The 23,717-nt window shown below is 38.0% G+C and overlaps 1 protein-coding gene across 2 annotated transcripts in view; it reads left to right on the forward strand.

The window, feature by feature from the left end:
- Positions 1-23,717, forward strand: part of ITPR2 (inositol 1,4,5-trisphosphate receptor type 2) — a 494,143-nt gene that overhangs the window by 258,121 nt on the left and 212,305 nt on the right. For both annotated transcript variants that reach the window (XM_082738458.1, XM_082738459.1), the window contains 3 exons: positions 6,084-6,274; positions 11,635-11,777; positions 17,149-17,257. In XM_082738458.1, the coding sequence (XP_082594584.1) occupies positions 6,084-6,274; positions 11,635-11,777; positions 17,149-17,257 (443 nt within the window). The remainder of the gene's footprint in view (positions 1-6,083; positions 6,275-11,634; positions 11,778-17,148; positions 17,258-23,717) is intronic.

Here is a 23,717-nt window from a genome sequence, read left to right on the forward strand (position 1 = left end):
CCCCCACCTTAGTTTATCTATCTAAGCCTTTTTTCCATGGCACCTATCACTGCAATATGTGTGTTCTCAGAGATTTGGTTTTGGCAGATACCATCAGTGATTTTGTCTAATTAAAAAATTTCACCTACTCTGTAATATTTAATGAATAATAATTAGAAATAAATTTCGATTGTGTCTTAAAATCACAGCAAAGATGAGTCATATCCAGAGAATTTTCAGGATTTATAAGCCTAATTAGTAGCTTAGCCAAATCATCAAAATACCGGTGAATAAAGATGGCTCATTTTAGAGAGCTAGCTATCGCTAGGCAGAGCTCTACAAAAGATAAATGCATTAATAACAGCCCATCCTTTCTACTATTAGTTTTTTTTAAAGAACTGCATATACTTACTCTCTGACAAAACATCCTTAACAAGGTAGTTTCCCAATTTCATTCTAATTTAGAAGAGAAACAGGAACATTTCTTTTTGAAACATTTTAAACCTTAACGTGACTCTTTCTATTAAAGCACACAGTCGGAGTTAATGCCACAGGCCAGAAAAATGACTGCTGTAGTAAATTCGTTAGTTCTTTCTTAGTGAGAGAGATGGGGGCAGGGAATAACCAGGAATCCCAAAATATATCCTAGTTCACATTTCACTATATGGTATTATTCATACCAGAATTTTCCTAACTTAGTAAAAGTAAGCTAAGTTTGGATTACATTTGAAAAATATTCTAGTTATTGTTTTTGTAAGTGAGATCATGAATTAATTCTTTTCTTTTCCTGGTAACAATTTTTTTTTCTGCTTTAACTTTTAAACAATATATGGAATGCTAATTAGCATTATCAGCTCTGCTTTAGAATTACTATTTATAATATATTGATGGTGCAGAGAATCTATTTCAAGCCATACTTTTAAAGGAATTAATATTTTTATAATTGCTTGAAAATTTTTTATCGTTATTTCTGACTTACTTTAACTCAAATTCTCTTTTCCCCAGTTGCATAGTGAATTTTCTTTTATTACTTAGAAATTGTGATTTAGCCCTTGGCTAGAGTTCATCTTAGGCAGGTGAAAGTAAAGAGCTTTTAATGTACTCCATTAATTTATAATGCACAATTTGTCTTAGGACAGGAGACTAGAAGATACCCATTAAAGTAGTACAGTTTGGGGAAAGTAAACAAACAAACAAAAAACCCTTTCGACAAAGCTTGAGATAGTGAATTCTCCTGAGTCTGGTCTGTCTGTGCCGTTGGCTGTAGTGGATTGTGGCAGAAATATCTGGAGTGGGTGTGATTCTCCTGAGATCACTAATTAGAAGTCTGTACTGCTGAGACTAACAGACGTCCTGCCATTGGACTGCATCTCCACTGGTGTCATTAGAAAAATATTCATTGAGTCCTTCTTTGTGTAAGTTCTATTCATAGCAACAACACTTAGCTGATGGTCAGTTGTAGCTAATGTACTTGATTCCTAAAGGGGAGATAAATCCCAATCCCCTCCTCAATTTTTTTAAATGTTAGCATAAACTCGGTTATGATACATGTTGAGAAATGTTGACGTTTATACATTTTTTGTTTCTTCGTCGCTTAGAAAATAACATATAACAGCGTTGTCTTCTGTTTGACTTCCGAATGTGCAGAGTGAGCCCAGCTTATGTGTAGCAGCCAGACAGGGATCAAAGTCTCGCCAGGATTTGATCATGGTGCAGGATTGAGTATTTAAAAAAATATGTGCAGCCTGGCAGTGGCGAGGCCGTCTGTCCTTCAGATGGAAACGGAGTGCGGTTGCTCTGCTGTGTGTAATGGACATAAACAGATACCATGTATGCTTTGGAAAAGGGACCTTTACCATGAATATAGGAAAACATTCACGAGGGAAATTTGGGCAGCGGTGCAATTGATGGTTTAGGGTTACCTTAGAGCTTCAGTATTTCCTTAGATTTCAGCTACAGCTCTTGTTTAAATCGGTAAATTTTTGCATTGGTAGCTAAGGTTATCTGTTTTCAAAGAAGTTTCTTTTTTTAAAATTAAATTAAATTAAATTAAATTATTTTTCAGTGTTCCAATGTTCATTGTTTATGCACCACACCCAGTGCTCCATGCAATATGTGCCCTCCACAATACCCACCACCAGGCTCACCCAACCCCCGACCCCACTCCCCTCCAAAGCCCTCAGTGTGTTTCTCAGAGTCCACAGTGTCTCATGATTCGTCTCCCCCTCCGATTTCCCCCAACTCCCTCTCCTCTCCATCTGCCAATGTCCTCTAGTTATTCCTTATGCTCCACAAGTAAGTGAAACCACTGATAATTGACTCTCTCTGCTTGATTTATTTCACTCAGCATAATCTCCTCTAGTCCTGTCCATGTTGATACAAAAATTGGGCATTCATCCTTTCTGATGGAGGCATAATACTCCATTGTATATATGGACCATATCTTCAAAGAAGTTTTAAAGTATCCTTCTACTTAAGAGAATTTTCACTGGCAGAAGTAGTAAGGCCAACTGTTGTTGCTTTCCTTTCATTATATGAAGCAAACCAGATTCTCTCACTTTCTCTCTCTCTTTTCTGTCTTATCTAGTTTCATTCATTAAAAACATCTTCCAGGAGCGCCTGGGTGGCTAAGTCGGTTAAGCATCTGCCTTCAGCTCAGGTCAGGATCTCTGGGTCCTGGGATTGAGCCCTCTGTTGGGTTCCCTGCTCAATGGGGAGCCTGCTTCTCCCTCTGCCTCTGCCTCTCCCCCCATTCATGCTCTCTCTCTCTCAAATACATAAAAAAATCTTTTGAAAAAAGTCTGACAAAGACTATCATGATAACTTTAAATAATATCCTTACATCTCTGTCTTTTGACTTAACAGCTGTAAATAATACCTATATTTCCACACTGAAAAATAAGGAACATAACATATTGCCTTCATTTTGACCTCTTCTTTCCTGCCCTATATTGTGATTATTGCTTAGTAGTTTATTGAGTTTATGTTGTTATGATTTCTGAAATTTGTATTCTATTTGGAAATATAATGAAATCTTTTAGAGGATGATAAGATTTAAACATCAGCGATCGGACCTTACCATATTATGATAAGTAAATATTTTTCGCTCTATAAGCATTAGAGACAAAGATGGAGTGTAATGGTATTGAGACTTTTCCAAATGGAAGACAATTTCCTAACCATGAACATCTAATGGATCTTCCTTCACGTGTGTCTTGCTTTATTCTCTTCTTCAGGCTCATATTCATTTTCCAAAGTTTCTCGTACTCATGTTGACATTTTCTTGGATTCCTTTCTCTCTTTTTTTTTGATTTTTATCATGGGTTTAGAGAAAAAATTCTGAGACTTACATGTTCTGAAATGTTTTTATCCGGGTATCACTTCTGATTTTCAGATTAGATGGGTATAAACTCCTAGTTTCAAAATTTGTTATCCATTAGCTCTTCAACATATTAGTCTACTGATTCTAGCATACAATATTGATGGTGAGAAGTTGGTGCCTGTCTCTTTTCTGTAGGAATCCTCTTTTTATTTCTTGGCTGTTGGCATTTCTATTAGTTTTGTGGGGCAACCATATCAAATTTCCCAAGTGAGGTGGCTTACAAAAATAGAAGTTTATTATTTCACAATTTTGGAGGCTGAAATCAAGCTGTCAGTGCACCATACCCCGAGACCCCATGCCTTCCTCTTCATTTCCAGTGTTTGCTGGCAGCCCTTGACATTCCTTGAGTTGAAATTGCGTAAATCCTTCTGCCTTGATCTTCACATGGTGTTCTTTCCTCTGTGTCCCTTTCCTGTGTGTCTCAGTTTCCCTTACCCCGTTCTTATAAGGACAGCGCTTGTATTAGGTAAGGGTGCGCCTTGGTTGGCCTTAGTGAGGTCAAGTTAAGATGACTTCATCTTAACTTGAATACATTTGCAAAGACCCTATTTCCAAATAAGGTCAAATTCACAGGTATCTATGATTTGGACTTGAACATATATTTTTGGGTGGCATGACTCAACCCATGATAGCATTGTCAGTTTTTACCAGAATGTGGTCAATATGCTTATTTAATCCTGTTTCACACACAGTGGATCCTTTCAGTTTAAAGACATAACATCTTTCTTCAGATCAAGTAAATTGTCATTTATTATGTTTTTAATAATTTCTTCCCTTCATTGTCTCTGATATTTCTTTCTGTAACTTAGAGGTTTTAGATATTTGACTTCCTGGATGACTCTATCCATTTCATATTCTCTCTTTTTTACTCCCCTTTTTGATCTTTTATGCTTTATGTTCTAGAAGGTAGTTTGACTTTCCTAGATTATTACCTTGGTCTTTATTCTTATCTTTTTCTTTTTCAGCCATTTTGAAGTGTTTATTTGTGCAATTATGTTTTAATTTCTAAAATTTCTTCCTTTTTCTGAGTTGCTAATTTGGGGGAAGTAGTGTCTACCCACATTTTCTGAGTACAAAAATCAGAATTATTTAAATATTTTTGGTTCTTCCCTGAATCATTTCTGATTTCAATGGGGCCAGTTATTCTTAACATTCTTAGTTTGTGCTATGATTCTTGGTCATGTGCTTACGGTTGTAAAGGTCTGTAAGGATTGCATTGGACCCACTCCAGTTTTAAGGGTCTGTTTCTTTACTAGCATGCTTGCATAAATGCCAGGTCTGACCCAGACTTCTGGGTGAGAGGCTGAATAAATGATACACAGGTATTCTGTGTGTGTGGTGTGTGTGCGTGTGCGTGTGTGTGTGTGTGAAGCAGAAGACCAGCTGAGAATACTGATAATGTTGAAATAGGAGAGCTTTGCTCAGGGCTTAGAGTCTTGTATATTTTTTCTTTGTGCTGCCTCTTCTCTGTCCCCTATTCTACGTATTTGATGAAGATCTCCCGAGTTACTTCAAGTTCTATTCTGCTTCTCTGTCAAGTCCTGACACCTTCTTTTGGCATTTTCTCCAGGCAGGTATTTTACTTTCTGTGATTCCTTAATTTTATATACTCTGGATAAATACTGCTGTTGCTAACTGCACTATTTATGCTAGTCGGAGCGGGGAAGACCTTAACTTCCAGCAATGCACATACTGTTCTTTAATATGTTGCCCAGACAATTCCCTTATCCCCGGTTACCACCCTTGGTGTTGGTTGATCTGTTCTGGGGAAGATCTCTTATCGCTTGAAGAGCAGTGAATGTCCTCCTTCTCTGAAGTACTAATCCTGTCTTCATTCTGCTTGCAAAAATGCCTCAACATTTCTGTTTTCCTTATGGCAAGCATTCTCATTTTTTTCAGTGCTGTGATAGAAGTCTGATAAAATATACATTTTAGTGAATTTTAGAAAGAAGGACATGCACAATGTGCTCCTTTCAAATGCTGATTTTTATACTCTCAAAGTTTTTATTTCTTTTTTCAGCTGTTTTACTACGTGAAATTTTGTGTGTGCACGTGTGTATGCATATACACATACACATCAATTATACTAATGAACAGACTGGCAGGATTTTATCATGTGTTTTCTGTCTGCTTTCTTATTTTCCATGGCAGCTGGGAAAGCACAAATTGGCATGGTCATTTTATACTGTTTTCTATATTGATGCTGTATGAAGTGCATTTCAGACATTAATCAGCAAGAAATCAAATAAGGTCTTGAATGTTTAATGAACTTACTTTAATAATTGGTCTTAAGAATTCAGATGCTTTCAGGTTAAAAGCTTTTGTAGTTATAGAAGATAATTTGATGGCAGAGTTTAAATATTTGAATTTTTTCTTGTTTTATTGAGATATAATTGATACATAACATTATATTAATTTAAGGGCATAACATAATGATTTGACATATGCATAATTAACAAAATGATTATCACAATAAATTTAGTTAACATCCATCACCTCACATAGTTACAATTTTTTTTCTTATGAGAACTTTTAATATTTACTGCCTCAGCAAATTACAAATAGATAATACAGTATTATTAAGAATAGTCACATACTGTTTATTATATCACAGAAGTTATGTCTTTTACTTTATTTGTTCTGTTTATAAGATTATTTCATTAATGTGTAAGAACCTGTAGTCAAATTAAGAGAAAAAATATTTTAATTCTCTCTTTTTCAGCAAAGAATCGTGGGATTGCTATTCCGGTGGATTTGGACAGCCAAGTCAATACCCTTTTCCTGAAGAGCCATTCCAATATGGTGCAGAGAGCTGCCATGGGTTGGAGACTGTCTGCTCGCTCTGGACCACGCTTTAAGGAAGCTCTTGGAGGGCCTTCTTGGGATTATAGAAATATTATTGAAAAGTTACAGGTACGTTAAGAACATGCAGTAGCTTACCATTTTCTAAATTATAATTTTTAACATAAGTAGAATATGGTTAAAAATACATTACCATTACCATTATCATTTTCTAAATTATAATTTTTAACACAAGTAGAATATGGTTAAAAATACAAAGTTCTAGTTGGGGACCAGGCTTTACTTTACAATTCCCTATCAATATTACTCTTTTTAAAAACATGGCTTCCAGGTAAAAGTTGTTATTTTTAGTGAGTATGTATTATTTAATGTGTTTGATAGTATAGTAATGGATCTTTATATCAAAATAAAACTCAATAATAAAACTTGGAAAAATAAGTTACCATAAGTTCTCAGGTAACAAATTAAATATTCATAACCCTGCTGTAGTTTATCTGTTAGAATTCTTTTATACTCCTTTGGTGAAAATAGTGGAAGCACCATTATTTTCATAGTATTCCAATCCTGTGATTGGCCTAGATTCTGGGACATCAAGTAAAGAGAGACATTGTATTCAATTGCTTAGGCTGCCATCACAAAATACCACAGATCGGCAATTTAACCAATAGAAATTTATTTTATCACAGGTCTGGAGATAGAAGCCCAAGATCCCTCTCCTTGGCTTGCAGGTGGCTGCCTTGTCACTGTGTCCTTATATAGTCCTTCCTCTGTGCACATACGTGTTTGTATCCTTATTGCCTCTTCTTATAAGGACACCAGTCATATTGGATGAGAGCGGCCCATATGGATTCATTTTACCTTAATTATCTCTTTAGAGGTCCTATCTACAATTATAGTCACATTCTGAAGTACTTCAACTTATGAGTTTTGTTAGGGAGACACAATTCAAAACCATACCAGAAATCTTCCCACCCACATAATTGCAGGTGATTTCATGGAGTGAATTAGGATATGGTTTGAGGAAATTGTTTGGCTTGGAGAATAGTCAAGACATGAACTGGAATAAATATTGTGAGAGGTCACATGTAGGATAATTGGTGGAGGTTCAGAGTTTTAATAGTTGAGTGCTATATGGACTCAGTATGAAGAACTTGAAGGCTGTAACTCATTGAAAGTTTGGGTGAAAATGTCATTATAAGTTATTAAACAGATATTGGAGGGGGTCGGGTGGGAGGTTGGGTGAGCCTGGTGGTGGGTGTTATGGAGGGCACATATTGCATGGAGCACTGGGTGTGGTGCATAAGTGCATAAACAATGAATTCTGAAGCACTGAAAAAATAAAATAAAATAAAATGAAAACAGTTATTGGTTTGCAGAAAAGAGTTATCAGGAAGAGACTAGAAGAGGACAGACCAGTTAAGAATCACTGAATATCTGGGGTGCCTCGGTGGTTCAGTCAGCTAAGCCTCTGACGCCAGATTTCCACTCAGGTCATGATCTCAGGGTTGTGAGATCCAGCCCCATACTGGGCAAGGAGCCTGCTTAAGATTCTCTCTCCCTCCCTCTGCCCCTTCCTATCTTTTCTCTTAAAAAGGGGAGGGGGGTGAGGAGGAGGAGGGGGAGGTTAAAAGAAGAAGAGGAAGAAGAGGAAAGAAGGAAGGAAGGAAGGAAGGAAGGAAGGAAAGAAAGAAAGAAAGAAAGAAAGAAAGAAAGAAAGAAGGCATCACTAACTATATCAGCCAGGTGGCAGTGTGAATGAATTGAAGGAACAGGGATTATGTTCAATAATGAAGGGAGGGTCAGCAGAACTGCCTTTGGTGGAGAGAGGGAGAAAGAGGTGTTTAAGAGGCACTGATGATTGGAAACTAGGTGTTATTAGTAAGACTTTTTATTATAGAGGTGAAGGAGAGAATACAGTAGAAGGAGGTTGGCTGTGGTCATTGCTACTATGCTGAATCACATTAACAGGCTATTACATGTATTGGAAGTTAAGCCTATATTCGGAGATATTCGTTGGAGCAAGGACAGTGGATGGTGTTGCTAAAAGGGAGAATATAGTGATAGGGAAAACAAAGAGAATCTTATAAGAGGCCAGGTGTGGCAGAATGGCCAAATATGAAAGATAAAAGGCAGGGTTAGGAAGAAGAGGAGTCAGGTTTATGAGAGTGAAAAGAGTAGAATATTTCGGATGAAAGATGGATGGAAGTGTTAGCCAGCATAGAGAGGGCATGGGTTGGTACACTCATTAAATAAATACATATTTAGTAAAAACTCAATACCAACTACTGTGTGCTAAAGATAGAGCCATGAGCCCTGTGGTCTCATGGAACATGCATTCTCACCTCTTAGATGAATGACATAATGTTGGGTAATTAAAACTGCTGTGAATAGGGCATCTGGGGGGGGGGGCTAGTCATTAAGTATCTGCCTTCTGCTCAGGTCATGATCCCAGAGTCCTGGGATCAAGCCATGCATCAGCTCCTCGCTTAGTGGGAAGCCTGCTTCTCCCTCTCCCACTCCCGCTGTTTGTGTTCCCTCTCTTGCTGTGTCTTTCTCTGTCAAATAAATAAATAAAATCTTAAAATAAAACTCAGCTACGAATAAAATAAGGCATGGTAACGACATGGTGAAGACATACTGGGAGAATGATCTTATAGTAGGGAACTCTTCTCTGTTGAGGTGACTTGAGACCTGAACAAAGTAGAGGAATAATCTATTCAAGATTTGAGGACAGAGATTTTGACTGGGAGGAAATAGTAAATGCAAATGTTCGTAGGCAGGAGTGAAGTTGGTAGGTTTGAGGAGCCAAGAAAAGCACATTGGGGTAGGAGTAGAGTGAACAAAGGAGAAGATTATGATATTAGGAGCCAAATCAAGTAGAGACTTGCATAGTAAGGCATTTGGATTTTATTCTAAGTGAGAGGGCAACTCATCGGAGATCTTCAGTAGACGATAAGCATGATGTTACTTTTTAGAAGATCACTGGACTTTGCATGAGGAGTAGATTATAGAGTCCAGACATAGAAGCAGTGACTTTCTTGTATTAACTGCAGCAAAAAATGATGGCAGCTTGACTAACGGGGGTACTGATTGTACTGAAAAGAAGGAGATGAATTTTAGATGTATTTGATTGTAGGGCCAAGAGGACATGGTAAATGGGTGGATGAGTTGTGGGGTGTTGGAAAGAAGAAGAGAAGATATGACATGACTGAATCACTTGCTAAGATAGGGAAGAATGGGAGAACTGTAATTAGGAATTCTATGTGTGGGATTTTAAGTTTGAGATGTCTCTTTTGATATCCATGTGGATATGTCAAATAGGCACCTGGATATATGAGTCCAGAGTGGTTTGGAAAGATGTCCAACAGGAAATATAAATTTGGAAGGTACCAGCATATATATGATATTAAAACCATGGATTTGGATGAGATTTCTCACAAGAAAGGACCAGGAGCTACTAGGAGTTGGTGAAGGAAGGTTGGGATATAGGTGGACAATAGAGAAAATGTGGTGTCCCAGAAGCCACAAGTAGAAAGGGTTTGACAGAGTAGAAGCAATTGTGTAAAATGCTTCGCAGTGGTTGGGTAAGACAAGGACAACAAAATAACCACTGGATTTGTTAAGAAGGGTCATGACTGCAAGTAACTAGTACTCAACAGTGACAATTACAAACATTTATTGAGGAATAATAAGTGATAGCTATGTGTTAGACGCTGTTCTGTGTACTTACCTTTAATCCTCACAGCAAACCCACGTGATTGTATGATTGTATCATTATCCTGACTTTTCACATGGGGGAAGTAATGAGTTAGAGAGTTACATAATTGCCCCATAATTAAAATAAAAGCTAAAGACAGAATTCACATCATAGGAGCCTGCCCATAATTTGTTTAGTAATGAAATGAAGAGAGGTAATCTGAAAAATAAGCACATTTTAGTGACATTTTATTAAATTTGGTCATAAATTTGTTAAGCATGTTCTCTTCCCACATTATAGAATATCTGGTTTCCCATTTGTGTTATTGCATTCCTGGTAGTTTCTTTTAACTGTCATCAGAATTTTCTCAGAAAGCTTATTAGAATAGTTGAAGTAGAAATAATCACTTTTGCTAAGAAGGGAAGCAAGAGTTAAACGAGAGTTCACTACTGAAATCTAGCCGTAAGAAATCAAGAGAGATGGTACCCCAACTGTGTTGCCGTAGCTGAAAGTAACAATAGCAATTGACAAAGTTTTCTGCTGAACAAAATATGTCATAAGTATGAGTGAATAAAATATTGCTCTATGTGAGAATATTTTTTTTTGTTCTTTTAACATAGTTATTTTAAAAACTCAAAGGGGATGTTTTAGTCATTAAAGAATGTTTAGTAAATTGTCATGCCCACAGCCCATTTTACAAACATGTCAGTGAGAATGCTTTCAGCTGTAATTGATACGATTTTAATGAAAAGTGGCTTAAACAATAAAAAATATGCCATTTCACATAGCAAGGACTCTGGAGGTAGGACTCTTCTTGAGCTGATTAATTTAATAGTTCAAGAGAGCAGAGCCCTGACACTGTTGGTCTGTTGGCTTTCTCTTAAGGTTGGTCTCCAAGAGTCCTATCAGGGCTGCCTCACATCTTGGGTTCACATTCTTAAGCTGTCTTAAGAGCCATAGGTAGTTTCAAGAGTTGGTCCTGCCTCCCTTAACACATATCACTGCCTGCTCAACTGATTTCACCCAGTGTCCTATTAGCAAGGACAGTGTCACACATCATCATGTCTAGACTAAGCCCTGTCAGAGGACCTGGAATGACCATGACTGACATAAACTAATCCACTGTGATCCTAAGCTGAGGGGGCTCATTTCCCTGACAATGTTGCTGCCTAATTGAGAAACAACGTAGGGGTCCTATTAGCAAGGAAAAGGATGAAATAAGGCTGTTGGGTAGGGGACCAATAATATCTATCAAAAAGATGTAATTTGAAATAGTATTAAATGTCATCAAACTCTTGGGAAGTGCTGATACTGCTTCAAAGGATATGTCAAGGAGTCGCCCCCATGGGAAGATAAGGTTGGTTCCAGATGACCAGAAATACATACGGACTCTTTATTTAAGCTGTTCCTCAAGCATACCTCAATTTATTCTAATTTGCTGAATACCTGTCCTGTGTCCATTAAAATCCTAGATACTGGTAACAGTGGCTTTACTAACTTTACTAACTTTTCACCTTGTATATATATATCCTTGAAAATCATATACCTACCCACCTGTCCCTTACCTTGTAAGTGAAAAAGGTGACCAAGCAGTGTTCATACAGACAACCAGACTCTATTTAAAGTTCAGACATTTGATGCCACGGGAAGGTAGGGCACATCTCTGAAATTCTAACATCATGTTTCTGGTTAGTATTCTCAGGTTTGTCATATCTTTACATGATGAAATCTGAATTAGATCTTCATGTGTGTTCTCTTGTGCTTTATTTCTTAGGATGTAGTGGCCTCGTTGGAGCAACAGTTCAGCCCGATGATGCAAGCTGAATTCTCCGTGTTGGTTGATGTGTTGTACAGTCCGGAACTACTGTTCCCCGAGGGGAGTGATGCAAGAATAAGATGTGGTGCCTTCATGTCCAAGTAAGTGACTTCAATCTGAGATTCTGCTAGTGTTCTCAAGCCAAGATGGTGTCTAACACAGTTCTGCTTTCTCTAACACAGACTGCTACACGACAGTCCACAGACTATGTAAAGGATCTAAAGTCTGTGTTAATATATACTTTCAGAATTATTAATTTGGTTCAATATAAATTTTATTTTGGTGAAAGTCAAGTAAACTAAGTTTACTGAAAATAAAATGTCATTACTGGGCACAAAATATCAAATGAAATAATATTTTGCTTCTAAGTCCTCTCTGTCCTCTCTAATCCCACTTACACTATGTGGTGTGGCCTTCAAAAAGGTTCCTGTTTAAAGTCACTTATTTTCATTAATATAGAGGAAGGAAGGGGAAACTAGCATTTATTGAGGTCTTGCTGTGTGTGTTATTGTCCTCTGTGTGCTTGCCTCTTGTATCTGTCTGCACAAACACTAAGAGACTGAGGGCTCAGCCTCCTTTTAGCAGTGGGAAAGGCTGAGGTGTGCTTTAGGTGAAGAGCCATGACGTCTCCCTCTGCCGTGCTCACCCAGGGCGTCTCACTGGGCCTCTCCTCTACTCATTTCTCTCAGCATTTTTATGTTATTGTCAGATCTAGTACAACAGATGTGTTTATCCTAGAATATTTTCATTTGTTTCCACGTTAATGGTAAATGAGCAGTTCCCAAGGAAGGGCTGTAGGTTGTGAGACAAAGTGTAACCAGCTCCTCAAAAAAAAAAAAAACCCAAAAAACGATGTGTCTTAATGTTGAGGGTACTCATTGAGTGACTCATTCGGGATGGCCAGTCAGAGGTACGTGGTTTTCTTGGATGGGGAGCTGGAGGAGGTTGCCAACCCCCTTGACCATATCTATCACATCTAATTCCTGTGTGGTTGAGGATATTGCTGAAACCCCCTCCATTGACTGTGATGCACTTGAGGCAAAAATGGAATGACTGGAAGACACAAGAAGTGTGTTCCTTCCTTTTACCAGTTAAAGCTGGGATTTGTGGAGAGAAAACAAGGTATGGGATGAGAAGAACTGACTGCAGGAATCATTTTGAAGAATAGGCAAGCTTTCTGTACTACGGCCAGAATTATGGATTCTTGGCTCTGGCCCCCTATGTCTTATGGGGACTAGGAAGACTGTGTTCATCTGGATACTTGCCAGTCTTATAATAAGAATTTTTAAGTGAAGAGGTCTATTGTATCTGTAAAACTGATGACCACGGAAGCCATTAGAAAAAAAAAAATTAATTAGACTTATTCACTAGTAACTCATTATGAAAGTAAAGCCTTTGAGAAATACCCTTTACCTCCTATGAATATATATCAAATAATAGAATATGAATTAAAAAGCAAATAGTAAATGAGAATTATAAGTCCAGGAAATTAAAATACTATAGATATATTCCAGAAAACTGACAGTCTAGGACAGGGGCTGGCAAATTTACCCCATCAGAGTAAATTGGTCCTTTTGATCATTTTTGCAAATAAGGTTTTATTGAAAGAGAGATACACATGTTCATTTACTTGTTCTCTGTGGCTATTATAGGATTGTCACCTAGTTGCCACAGAGATTGTGTGACACACAAAACCTAAAGTATCTGTTCTTTGGCTCTGTAGGAAAAAAGTTTGCTGCCTCAGTGTCAAGAATGAGGCTGTCAATACGGTAGTTACTAGCTATGCATAGCTATTTAAATTAAAAATTAAATTAGATTGTTTTTCTGAAAAACAATCTGAGGGTTTTGAAGGGGCGGCGGGGGGGGGGTGTGGGTGGGTGGGAGGTTGAGGGATCCAGGTGGTGGGTATTGGAGAGGGCATGGATTGCATGGAGCACTGGGTGTGGTGTAAAAATAATGAATACTGTTACGCTGAAAAAATAAAAAATTAAAAAAAATAAAAATAAAATTTAAATTAATAAAAATACAAAGAACATATTCAGTTCCCATCACATTTGCTACATTTTAAGTGCTTAATAGGCATAGATGGCTAGCAGCCAACAAATTTGATAACACAGCGAATGTCTCAATTATTGCAGAAAAAGTTATGTTGACGGCACCAGTCGAGAACTTAAAGATGTCGATCTATGAAAAGATGACATGAAGTAACTCAAAATGCCAAGAAAATATTGGCCTGTGCTGAACATGTGCTAAAAGCAAATCTGTTGCAACACCAGGCACCTAAAAGGAGAGAAACAGAGCAATATAATAGTGGGAATATATTACCGATAGGACACTCGGATGGAAAAAAAGATGTCACATACTTTAGTGGTTAGAGAAGAGATTTTTGTGCTATTATAATTGTATTATGGCCAGCGGCTCAGGAATGTCTGTTTTCTGCTCTAGCGCTTATCCTGCTCCTTCCCTAACTCTGTGAAAATCCAAGGGTTTTATTTGCAGGGATATCTAATAAAATTAGAATCCAGATTTATTAATAGCTATGCAAGGGGCCCTGGATTACTGTGCAGAGCTCTCTGGTAAAGCTCAGCTAGAGAAGAGAGTGTAGATCCAACGCCTTTGTGGGGCCTCTGACTTCCTCAGATGAGTTTATTTCTTGGAAATTGTCGACTCATGGGTCTGCTGGAGAATGTGGTGGGTAGATCCCAGGAAAGATCCCCAATTTCCATATCTACTTTGTCAAATAAATTGAGAGAAGAGGGGCACCTGGGTGGCTCTGTCATTAAGCGTCTGCCTTTGACTCAGGTCATGACCCGGGGTCCAGGGATCGAGCCCCACATCGGGCTCCCTGCTCGGTGGGGAGCCTGCTTCTCCCTCCCCCACTCCCTCTGCTTGTGTTCCCTCTCTCGCTGTCTCTTTCTTTCTATCTGTCAAATAAATAAATAAGATCTTTAAAAAAAATTGAGAGAGAAGAGAATAAAGAGCGTGTAAGTCAATGTGGGTGTTAACATTTAAGGCATCTGGTTACAATCTATTCAAATTAACACTTACTTGTCCTTTATGAAGGATAATCTCAGAGTTTATCAGACTGTGGGATGTGACTCCCTTATGGATTTAAAAATTAATTTAGGGAGCAGAGGCAACCATTAAAATGAGTTAAAAATATAAAATATCAGAGTGCATCTCATATAATAAAAGTAATTTTTATGTTAATTTAATACATGATACACATGTATTTATATGGTACATTGTTTCATGAAACTTATTTTTTCCTTTGATCATGGAAAGCAATGTTAGAAGGTCACAGATTTTACTCAACCAGACATTATGTAACAGATGAATACCTTGTATAAGTCCCTAGAAAATGATATTCACCTTTATGCTTGATATTTTCAAATGGTGAATGAAGTATTTATCTAAAGAAAAGTTAAAGAAAATTAAACAGCCTGAGAGGAAAAAAATATCAAATGAAATTTACAGTGCCCACCAAAACTATGTCCATGAATTCGAGGACGATCCCACAAAAGGAAGGATGAAATAGCAGAAGTGTCAGGACAGCAAGTGTTTTCCTTACAAGGAGTATCTGCCTGCTGGACCTGATCCCATGTCTGAAAGGAAATCACTGTCCTTTCACTGTGTGCCTCCCCTTCCGCATGGCATGGGTATCGTTTAAAACTATCACTGTCCAGCTGCTCATCCTGTCCATCAATGTCAGATGTCTCCTTCCTCCTCTTTTTTCCACTTCTAATTTGTCATTACTTACCATGTCCTGGATATTTTATTTCTATATTGCTTCTTGTACAATTACCCCATCACATGTTATCCCTTGCCTTGTTCTTTCTTTTCCACATCATCTTCTACATGTAGACAGGGTCATTCAGGTCCCTTAAAACAGAGATCTCCTATTTTCTACGGAGTAAATTCCAGACTCTTTAGCATCGTATTTTCTGTTCTTCTTTTCAGATTGCTTCTCTTATCCTCTCTTGTTTCCTGTGTTCATGTGTCAGCTGGAGTTAGAGTACTTATTATTTCCTGGACAGGAAGGTCAGCTTTCTACCTCTGCCCACTGTTCACATCATTCCCTTTGAAGGACACCTTCTCTCTCCACCTTTTCCTGCTAGGTAAAATCTTCATCATTAACAGTTATCTCTTTGCTGGAACCTCTTATCAGCCCTAGGAAACTTCCCTCAAGAAGGTAGTAGTTTCTTTATCTAGTTTACAGTGTTTGCCATTACCTGTGTTGTAACACTTATCATATCACATAAGATATGGCTGAGTGGGGACTCTCTTCACAGGAATTCTGAGACACAGGAGATTAGTAAATGGGTTATGTCACCACAGAGTGGTGCTTCACAAGCTTGGCTTTGTGGTCGTTGGGCTTGGGTCTATTTCTAGATCCCACCACTTAATGACTGTGTTACTACAGGCAAGTTGCTTTATCTTTCAGGACCTCTGTTTTCTCATGAGCCTAATAATAGAACCTGTGGCACTGGCTTGTTGTGAGGATGAATTGAGAGAGTCCATGGGATGTCCTAGTACTTCATCCTGACCCCTGATAAACAGCGACTAGTCATTATCTAGTGAAAGCTCACTTTTCCTCGGGGTTATGTCCCATGGTACTCCTGTCACGTCACTGAAATGGGACCATTCCATTAAGTTCGACATCCTTCTGTTTTTCTAGGAAAATGTGTCTTACAGGTCATTGTGAGAACCAGCTTTTTCAGAGTTACATATGATAAGCTATGCATTCTGGTTATAAACATTTTACTTGATTTTGAGTTCTTGAGGATGGTATATAACTATGGTCCTCAAACTTTTCTCCTGACAGAACACCAGTGCAGAGGTTACCACTATAAAATTAGAATTTCTACCCACATTATAGTAAAAATAGTATGTGGATAGACTGTCTTGATGTTACTTTGTTGTTGTGGTTTTTTTCTTCTAATCACAAACTGCTTATTTCTCTAAGCCCTAGTGGAGAAAAATACAACATCATTATTATTAACAGAAACTGGAAAGCAACCCCTTATGATAAGGTTGCAGTGTTTTAGACTGCTACTGAGCCCATATAATTAAGGTAATATAGTCTCTAGAAAATAATAAAGTATAACATAATATAATAAAAGGTAATATGCTGTAAATATTTGTATTTCTCTACTAGTAAAGTTGTTTTAGTTGATATGGTGGGATTAAAGATAATCAGAGTCTCATTGTCTTTTAGAGTATTATATCCCACTAAAAGTCTGCTACTTGAATAAATTTAAAAGCACTGAGATATACTGCCTGTTGAGCAAAGGGTGCTTTATAATACAAAGTCTGTGAGCTAAAGTGTGATTTTAAGTTTTGAAAATAGGATTAGTGTTTACTTCATATTCTCAAATAATAGCATGACTTTTCCCCCTCTAGTTCATGATGTTAGTATACAACCTGAAGAGAAAACACTGTTGTACTTAAGATGTAATATTCTGCTTTAAGGTTGATTAATCATACAAAGAAACTAATGGAGAAAGAAGAAAAGCTGTGCATTAAAATTCTTCAGACTTTACGAGAAATGCTAGAGAAGAAAGACAGCTTTGTGGAAGAGGTATATTTTTTAAAATTTTTAGTATTTGAAAATAAAGTAGAATTTCTAGTATACCATAACTGATGGATTACATGGGCTATGAGATGATTGCTTATAATACATACTGACGGCATGTGTACTTAAATGAATTAGATAATTTGTTTGTATGGTACTCATCTTTCAACTCTGCTTTGAATTGAGAAAAAACTGAGATCAGAATGGCCCAAGTATTTGGCTCATTTGTTTTATTATATTCTATCTTGAATACGTGTATTTTTCTCATACAGATCAAATGACTTTTTTTTTCAATGAGTAACCGAGATTCATTATTAAAATTCTGTATAAACTTGTGCTACATATTAAAATGGTCTATGCGGTTTGTGCATATGTTGATCGTTTATTGTAAATATATGTCCCTTTCGTTTTCTATAATATAATGCCACATATTATAAAATATTACTATTTTTTGTAGGCGGAATAGTAAGTTTCTGTTCTTACCTATATTAATTTAAGTATTGCACAAATGATTTTCAGGGAATATAACTTATAGATAATAATTGTCATGCTGTTATTAAAAATGACAGCTCAGGTGCTCATTAAGAGATAGCTGGCAGCATGTCTAATACCCAAGGTGATACACTTAAATATAAAATAGAAATCTAGTGAGGTAAGGTTTTTTTTTGTTGTTTTTTAGCTAGCTACCTATACTTATATATTAGGTATCAAATAAAATTTGTACCATGTTCCTTAATAACATTTTGATCTGTATCTGTAAGTACTAATCATCTGATATGTTTAAAATCAGAAGAATTTTTTTTTATTAATTTATGCATATGCTATCTAATTTCAAAAAGAACATAATGGTAGGTTGTTTTTTGTTTTAACTTTATTCTTGTGGAAAAGAAATGCAAAGGGATCTTGGATATTAATAGAAAGGGGCATAACTTCAAAATACTCCATTTGAATCAGATGCTTGCTTTATAATCAAAACGACTTTTGCTTTGCATTAGTTCTCTTCATCATTTAAGCTATTGTTGGGAAACAAATTGCAGAAATAAAGGTGGTCAGTGCAATTTTGGCAAATGCTTCTATGACTTAGGACTCAAGAAAAATGCTTCTAAGCCTGAGTATTTGGTATGCTTGTAAAACATGGTCAATTTCAGACTTTTTTGTTGTCTTTCTCTGAATTCCTTAAAATACTGCTATAGATGGTTTGATTTTGATTCAAGTACTAGATCTTAAAGTAGAAAAATGGGATCAATATAAATTTTGACAGAAGAGTGAAGTTTATAATAATAGTAACTTGTACTTAACAGGAGATACCTAAGAGTTCCGATTTTATGTAACGGATTATTATAGAACCACTCTAAAGAAAATAAGAAAGAAATAAAGTAAGATTTTACTTGGACTAGTCAAGAGTATTAAAGTGTATCTCCCGGACCACCCTAGAATCAATCATGCTGGCACCTGTTTCTTCTTTCCATTCCTGCTGCTATCACAAGTTCAGACTTTCATAGTTTCTTGCTTAGAAAACTCCCATAGTCCAACGCTCAAGACAGAGCATGAAAGGAGGAAGAGCTGCTCTTTTCAAAAGTCCAAGAGACACCATTCTCATATGATATGATGTGAATGGCACCCCCAGGACATAGCCCTTTGAGGAAGACTTAAGATGAGAAGGGCTAGTTTGCGGTTATTCACTCAATCATTTAACACATATACTGTGGACAGTGTTAAATACTGGTATTGTGCCTGGGCACCGGGGGTAAGGAGAGGAATGACACAGCTTGCCAGAGGCCACTGTGGGGTACCATTCATGTGCTAATGGACTCATAGAATATAGACTGCAGGGGTGCCTGGGTGGCTCAGTGGGTTAAAGCCTCTGCCTTCGGCTCAGGTCATGATCCCAGGGTCCTGGGATCGAGCCCCGCATCGGGTTCTCTGCTCAGCAGGGAGCCTGCTTCCTCCTCTCCCTCTGCCTGTTTCTCTGCCTACTTGTGATCTCTGTCTGTCAAATAAATAAATAAAATCTTAAAAAAAAAAAAAGAATATAGTCTGCAGAGATCATAAGAGTCTTTCAGAAACTCTCAGGGGCTCTGCACTGCCTTGGTGTTCCAGACCCTTCATTATGTCCCCAGTGCCTTTTACCCCCACCCTTCCTCATCCTCATCCATTAGCCACCAGAAATCTGTGTTGTTGTGTGCTTGAAACGTGCCTCAGGCTTATCCTGCACCAAACCTTGCTACATTTGGAATCATGTATTGCTAAAATCCAAACAAATCTCAATAACCCCTAGTGTCATCTTTGTGGAGGAGCTCTAATGGGTAGTACTTACCACTTGTTCCAGCCAGTGGTGATTACTTTCTCAATAGAATTAGGAAATACTTTGTGCCTCTCTTTTATGATGCTTCAGGCCATTTCTGAATATTTTGTCCAAGCATTCATAAAGAATGTCTTTGAGACCCAGAGATGGTATGTGATTTGCCTGAGGTCCCACAGCAAATGCTAGACCAGGACTTTACTTAGCTCAGTTATTCATGTCAGTGGGAAGAGAAGTGGGGAGTGAAATGATTCATCGGTCTGGGTGAAATGGCACTGGGTAACAGATTGAGAAACTGGTCAAAGATACTCTACAGGTCTTTGTGTGCTCTCAGAACAAAACCCTGATTACCAGTAGCAGGATTATAGGGGTCTGTATGTTCACAATTGTGTTAGTTTTCCATTTACCAAAAATCTCGTGGTTTAAAACCACACAAATTCACTATCTTACAGTTTTGGAGGTCAAAAACCTAATATCAGGGTGTCAGCAGGGGTAGGTTCTATCTGGAGCCTCTAAGGGAGACTTTCTTTGCCTTTTCTAGTTTCTAGAGGCTTCCTTCATTACTTGGCTTGTGACTCGGTTCTCCATTGTCAAAGCCAGCAGCATAGCATCTATCAAACTCCTCCCCATTCACACTCATGCACACATGTGCACACACAAACACACACACTCCATTATCACCTCTCCTCTCACTCTGACCCTTCTGCCTTCTCTTGTGATTACACTTATATTGGACTCACTGAGATAATCCTGTCTCTTCTCCCTATCTAAAGATGCTTCCTCATACCTGCAAAGTCCTTTTGGCAATGGGAAATCACATATTCACTGATTCTGGTAGTTAGGGCATGGACATGGTTGGGGTAGGCCAGCGTTCAGTATATCACAGTGATTCTTTTACTGACGGTGAGAGATGATGTGTGGTATGTAGATGGAGAGTTTATTTGTGGCTGGTTAAAATTGCTCTATAGGACAGTTTGAACGTGAATGAATGTAACAAAATAAATCTCTTGCAATGTGGAGACACTCAGAATGGCAGTAAGTCACAGAGGGTATCTAACATCTGGTTGTCTAATTTTGGATTTCTACCATCAACTGGTTTTCTACTGTTTGTGTTCGAAACATTTCTAACAGATCTCTCAGAAGTAAATCAAAACAGAGAATTCACACCAGGTACCGGAGTTTGTCTGCACTCGCTATCCTAATATACGTTTCCCCTGCTAGCCCAAAGTGGATTATTCCTATAAAACCTTTGATAAGCTAAAATGGTATAAAGCAAATTAAGTGAAGACCATTAATTTATATGGAAAATTTTTATGCATTCCTAGACTTAAGGTGTAACCTCTCTTAGGCTTTTCTGATACTTTGGGATACCTCTTGCTAGCAAATGCACAGAATAAATTGAAACAAAGCACAGGTGCTCACAGACACAGTTCAAAGCTCTTGAGGGCTTGATGCTAAGATGCTGAGTGTGGTTCTGGCGAAGGAGCTTGGGGGCGCCACTCTCACTGCTTGGGGTGCTCGCTAACTCCATCAAGGCTTTGTGGCTAAATGAATGCTGAGCCCCGTTGTAGCTCTTGGCCTTTTTTTTTTTTTTTTTTTTTTTTAAGTGAAAATCTGGGGCACCTGGGTGGCTCAGTGGGTTAAAGCCTCTGCCTTCGACTCAGGTCATGATCCCAAATTCCTGGGATGGAGCCCCACATTGGGCTTTCTGCTCGGCAGGGAGCCTGCTTACTCCTTCTCTCTCTGCCTGCTTCTCTGCCTACTTGTGATCTCTGTTGGTCAAATAAATAAATAAAATCTTAAAAAAAAAATAAAGTGAAAATCTTCCTCAAATTTCTTTCAGTGAGCAGAAACAGGTACAAATGTAGGTCTTTTGTAAAAGTGAAACGGCAGGATGCAGAGTCAATATACAGAAATCAGTGGCTTTCTTATACACTAAAATGAAAATACAGGAAGGGAAATTAGAAAATCGATTCCATTTACTATAGCACCAAGAACCATAAGATACCTGGGAATAAACCTAACCAAAGAGGTAAAGGATCTGTACTCGAGGAACTATAGAACACTCATGAAAGAAATTGAAGAAGACACAAAAAGATGGAAGACCATTCCATGCTCTTGGATCGGAAGAGTAAACATCATTAAAATGTCTATACTGCCTAGACCAATCTATACTTTAATGCTATTATGATCAAAATTCCACCGGTATTCTTCAAAAAGGTGGAGCAAATAATCCAAAAATTTGTATAGAATCAGAAGAGACCCAGAATCCCTAAGGAAATGTTGAAAAACAAATAAAATGGGGGGCATCACGTTACCTGATTTCAAGCTTTACTACAAAGCTGTGATCACTAAGACAGCACGGTACTGGCATAAAAGTAGACACATAGACTAGTGGAACAGAGTAGAGAACCCAGATATGGACCCTCAACTCTATGGTCAAATAATCTTCGACAAAACAGGAAAAAATATACAGTGGAAAAAAGACAGTCTCTTCAGTAAATGGTGCTGGGAAAACTAGGCAGCTATATGTAGAAGAATGAAACTGGACCATTCTCTTACACCATACACAAAGATAAACTCAAAATGGATAAAAGACCTCAATGTGAGACAGGAATCCATCAGAATCCTAGAGGAGAACATAGGCAGTAATCTCTTCAATATCAGCCACAGCAGCTTCTTTCAAGATATGTCTCCAAAGGCAAAGGAAACAAAAGTGAAAATGAACTTTTGGGACTTCATAAAAATCAAAAGCTTCTGCACAGTAAAGGAAACAGTCAAGAAAACAAAGAGGCAACCCACGGAATGGGAGAAGATATTTGCAAATGACAGTATAGACAAAAGGTTGATATCCAGGATCTATAAAGAACTCCTCAAACTCAACACACACAAAACAAACAGTCATATAAAAAGATGGCAGAAGATATGAACAGACACTTCTCCAATGAAGACATACAAATGGCTATCAGACACATGAAAAAATGTTCATCACTACCTATCAGGGAGATTCAAATTAAAACCACATTGAGATATCACCTTACACCAGTTAGAATGGCCAAAATTAGCAAGACAGGAAACAACATATGTTGGAGGGGATGTGGAGAAAGGGGAACCCTCTTACACTGTTGGTGGGAATGCATGTTGGTGCAGCCTCTTTAGAGAATAGTGTGGAGATTCCTCAAGAAATTAAAAAATAGAGCTTCCCTATGACCCTGCAATTGCACTCCTGGGTATTTACCCCAAAGATACAGATGTAGTGAAAAGAAGGGCCATCTGTACCCCACTGTTTATAGCAGCAATGGCCATGGTCACCAAACTGTGGAAAAAACCAAGATGCCCTTCAGCGGACGAATGGGTAAGGAAGATGTGGTCCATATACACTATGGAGTATTATGCCTCCATCAGAAAGGACGAATACCCAACTTTTGTAGCAACATGGATGGGACTGGAAGAGATTATGCTGAGTGAAATAAGTCAAGCAGAGAGAGTCAATTATTTTATGGTTTCACTTATTTGTGGAGCATAACAAATAGCATGGAGGACATGGGGAGATGGAGAGGAGAAGGGAATTGGGGGAAATTGGAAGGGGAGGTGAACCATGAGAGACTATGGACTCTGAAAAACAATCTGAGGGTTTTGAAGGGGTGGAGGGTGGGAGATCGGGGTACCAGGTGGTGGATATTATAGAGGGCACAGATTGCATGGAGCACTGGGTGTGGTGCATAAACAATGAATTCTGGAACACTGAAAAGAAATTTAAAAAATAAAAAAAAAATTAAAAATGCCATGTAAGGATATGTATGTTGACAATTTGGGGGGGGGGGAAGAAGGAATGTTTGTCAGTGGCTTTAGTGGGGGCACCTGGGTGGCTCAGTCAGTTCAGTGTCTACCTTTGAGTCAGGTCATGATCCTGGGGTCCTGGGATCCAGTCATGCATCTGACTCCCTGCTCGGTGGGGAGTCTGCTTCTCCCCCTTCTTCTGCCCCTCCCCCCTGCTCAGGCACACACTCTCTCTCTCTCTCTCTCTTTCTGAAACAGATAAATAAAACATTTTTAAAAAATAAATAAAATGGCTTTAGGGCAGTATGATTTCAAATGTTCTCTATCCTGAAAGCCATTTTGTCCCACTCTTATTTCTATGACCTCTCTACCATGGAAAAGAAA

Source organism: Mustela nivalis (genome assembly GCF_964662115.1).
Source record: "Mustela nivalis genome assembly, chromosome: 7".
Lineage (NCBI taxonomy): Eukaryota > Metazoa > Chordata > Mammalia > Carnivora > Mustelidae > Mustela > Mustela nivalis.